Consider the following 3166-nt stretch of genomic DNA (forward strand, 5'->3'; position numbering starts at 1 on the left):
ATCCACTAAAGCGCATTTTATATAACAAAAAAATATTGCCTTGACTTTAGACTTTATACTAGGTTTGAATTGGTCTACGACACAGTCTATTTTCAGCTCCTTAAAATAGCATGCGCCTGAACACGCCCATGGGTGCACAAATGTACGCAAATGCATTTGCACTGAGCCCAAACATCTGAAGCACTCGCACAGAAAGCGTCTCACACTGCATGCAAGTAATAAACTAAGTTCTCATTCATGTTTTATTGCACTTAAACTGTCAAATAAACACAATTGTATTAAAAACACACAAGAATTACAAAAAAGTAAAAGTAAACAGCTGGGAAAGAAATCACAGTTATATTAGATCTGTGTGGAGTAATATACAGTAAATAAATCAATAAATCCACTGCTCTCTTGTCTCCTCTGAGGCAGGGACTCTAAAGAGTGTTCTGTGCTCATCAATGCAGTCAAAGACAGAACAGTTAGCATGTTTTGCTCAAACTTCCGTCATGGCATTAGAATTGGTACCACGCTGTCGCCATACAATGGTGGCGCCGTGGGTGGAAACTTGCAGTTTAAGGTGATGTAATAATATAAGATCCCCTTTATACGTCACAGGGGGAGCAAAATTTGAGCGGCTCTTTTTCACAAGCTTGCAGAGAAAGGCTTACAAAAAAAATGTACTTAAACACAGAAAAAGTAGCATTTTCATGATATGTCACCTTTAATAGTTATACATATATATTTCTAATGGTTTTCCTTTTAGGCTCCAGAGCTGTTTACTGTGGAGCATGCTTGGGAAGCACTGAACATTTCAGAAGAAAAATTGCTTGGCCCTCTTGGAATGAAGACCTTAGACCCAGAGTGAGAGTCCTTAAATGAATTATATTGCATTACCTGGAACATTATTCCTGCTTCCCGTTTGTGACTCATGATTTGTTTGTTTGAATAGTGACAAGGTTTACTGTGGCGTTTATGACAATTCTCTGGAAAATGACAACTACAACCTCGCCAGAGGCTTCAACTACCATCAAGGCCCTGTAAGATCCATTTGTACTGCTTCATCAGCCCAACTTTAGCTTTTTTTTTAGGATTCCTAACGTTTCTATACATCTACTTCATTAGGAGTGGCTCTGGCCTATTGGTTACTTCCTCCGTGCAAAGATCTACTTTGCAAAGAAGCTTGGAAAAGACACCTATGACAAAACAGTGTATTTGGTGAAGAATGTCCTCTCTCGCCATTATCTCCACATGGAACGGTAAACGCTACATGAACAATAATTGCCTTCAGAAACAGCAAACAATATCATTGGTTGACCAAAATGGGTTTTAAAAACACTGGTGTCATGACTTACAGCTGGAATATTATAAATATTTAGTAAAATTTTTACTTAGCAAATGAGATACAACTTTTTAAAAAATTAATAAACACCTATTTTCAACACATATAATGCCAATATAATTGTCTGTCAGTAGTTGCATTTCCATTACAGATTTTCACGAAACTTTTGCGATACTTTATAAATGTTGATAAAAACTATTGCGAAAAGACGGCGTCTCCATTAACCAATTTTATGAGACTAAAACATTTTTTTCCTCTTGCGAGAAGTCATTGCAACATATGTTGGTATATCGCAGGCAGTTAATCGAATGAGATTTAGTAGTAAATGCGTTTCCATTGCAGGTTTGCAAAATATTATTTTTCAATTTGCCTAAATATCCACCTCATGCAAGCTTAAAAACGTTTATGCGATAAATGTTTTTTGTGTGTGTGTGTGTGTGTGTGTGTGTGTGTGTGTGTGTGTGTGTGTGTGTGTGAAATTAACATATTTCCATTCTACGTATTTTCATTTTGCTATTTCAGTTTGCACAAATTGAATTGTAATGGAAAAGCAGCTATTGTTCCACATTCAATTTAACGCTGAAGTGTGTAATTTCATTACCACTATCATCACCAAATAGATGCGGTTTCGACAAGTGGGGAACTATGATAAACATTTTAAGTGTTGAAGGAATAATAAATGATTGCAAAATGATAATGGCTCATGGAGAATGCTCTATTAAATCTTATGTTGTACATGGAGATCAAATCTACATGATGTGGCCATGTAATCAGGATTTTTTATATCTGTTTTCTGTTCCTCAGGTCATCCTGGAAGGGACTGCCAGAGCTCACTAATGAAAATGGCCAGTACTGTCCTTTTAGCTGTGAAACTCAGGCCTGGTCTCTTGCCGCTGTGCTTGAGGTTCTTCATGATCTGTGAGCAGAGGTCATGCACCCTTATCTTGTTTGAGTGCTGTTTACCTAAACAGGTCTGAGGACACATTAATAGAGCTAATAGCAGATAGAGTGTAAAGTGCAACGCATCATCCTGTACTTCCGAATTCCTTGTTCCTCATTTTCCCCTCCCTTGCCATCAAGCTTCTACTAGACTACTAAAGACTGTGAGATTGACTTTTATAGAGCTGGGGTACATCATTTAAATGTTGATGTTATTCTGTCAGAATGTTCAGAACGTGTCTAGTATAACCTATAATTAGTTTGTGTGTAGTGATGGTCCTACTACTTTGCACACAAACATCTTTCACTGTGATGTAAGGTTACTTTTGAAACTCACTATATGTTTTTGTTTGCATGTTTCGAAATGAATGAATAATTAGGAAAACTAAAAATGGATATATATATATGAGAAAATAAAAAGAATGTTTAAAGACTGGCTATTTGGAAAATATATTTTTTTTAAACTATAACTTATAAAAGTTATATTACTTAATACTTAACTTAAAGGGACCCACTTTATATTAAGTGGCCTTAACTACTATGTACTTACATTTTAATTAATAATTTAGTACAATGTACTTATTGTGTACATACATGTTTTTACATTTTACTTATATTTTTAAAAAAAAACTACATGTAATTACATCTGTATTTAATTTCTGTAATTACATTTGTAATTACACTGTTGACCCATACTTTACACCTTAACCCACCCTTAAACTTACCCATACCTCCAACCCTCACACTAACCTTACCCCCATCCCACCTCAATAGCAGCAAAAGTGTTTTACAATACAATATGAACACAATAAGTACATTGTACTTATTTTTTTATGTAAGTACATAGTAGTTAAGGCCACCTAATATAAAGTGGGACCACTTAAAATATTCTCTTCAGTTATT

The 3166-nt window shown here is 35.3% G+C and overlaps 1 protein-coding gene across 1 annotated transcript; it reads left to right on the plus strand.

Annotated features, from left to right (window-relative positions):
• Window positions 1–391: 391 nt before the first annotated feature.
• Window positions 392–2699, plus strand: LOC127950585 (glycogen debranching enzyme-like). The gene is made up of 4 exons (XM_052547726.1): window positions 392–846; window positions 935–1022; window positions 1108–1241; window positions 2129–2699. Exons 1-4 carry the CDS (start codon window positions 827–829, stop codon window positions 2244–2246), a joined length of 360 nt encoding a protein of 119 aa, XP_052403686.1. The 5' UTR covers window positions 392–826; the 3' UTR covers window positions 2247–2699.
• Window positions 2700–3166: the final 467 nt, after the last annotated feature.

Source organism: Carassius gibelio, chromosome B2 (genome assembly GCF_023724105.1).
Source record: "Carassius gibelio isolate Cgi1373 ecotype wild population from Czech Republic chromosome B2, carGib1.2-hapl.c, whole genome shotgun sequence".
NCBI lineage: Eukaryota > Metazoa > Chordata > Actinopteri > Cypriniformes > Cyprinidae > Carassius > Carassius gibelio.

What these genes read in the sequence shown, in the direction of transcription:
- LOC127950585 (XM_052547726.1), top strand. Translation starts at nt 827, where the DNA reads ATGAAGACCTTAGACCCAGA. An exon ending in ATGAAGACCTTAGACCCAGA is followed by an intron (nt 847 to 934) that starts GTGAGAGTCCTT and finishes TTGTTTGAATAG; the next exon opens with TGACAAGGTTTACTGTGGCG. An exon ending in TCAACTACCATCAAGGCCCT is followed by an intron (nt 1,023 to 1,107) that starts GTAAGATCCATT and finishes CTACTTCATTAG; the next exon opens with GAGTGGCTCTGGCCTATTGG.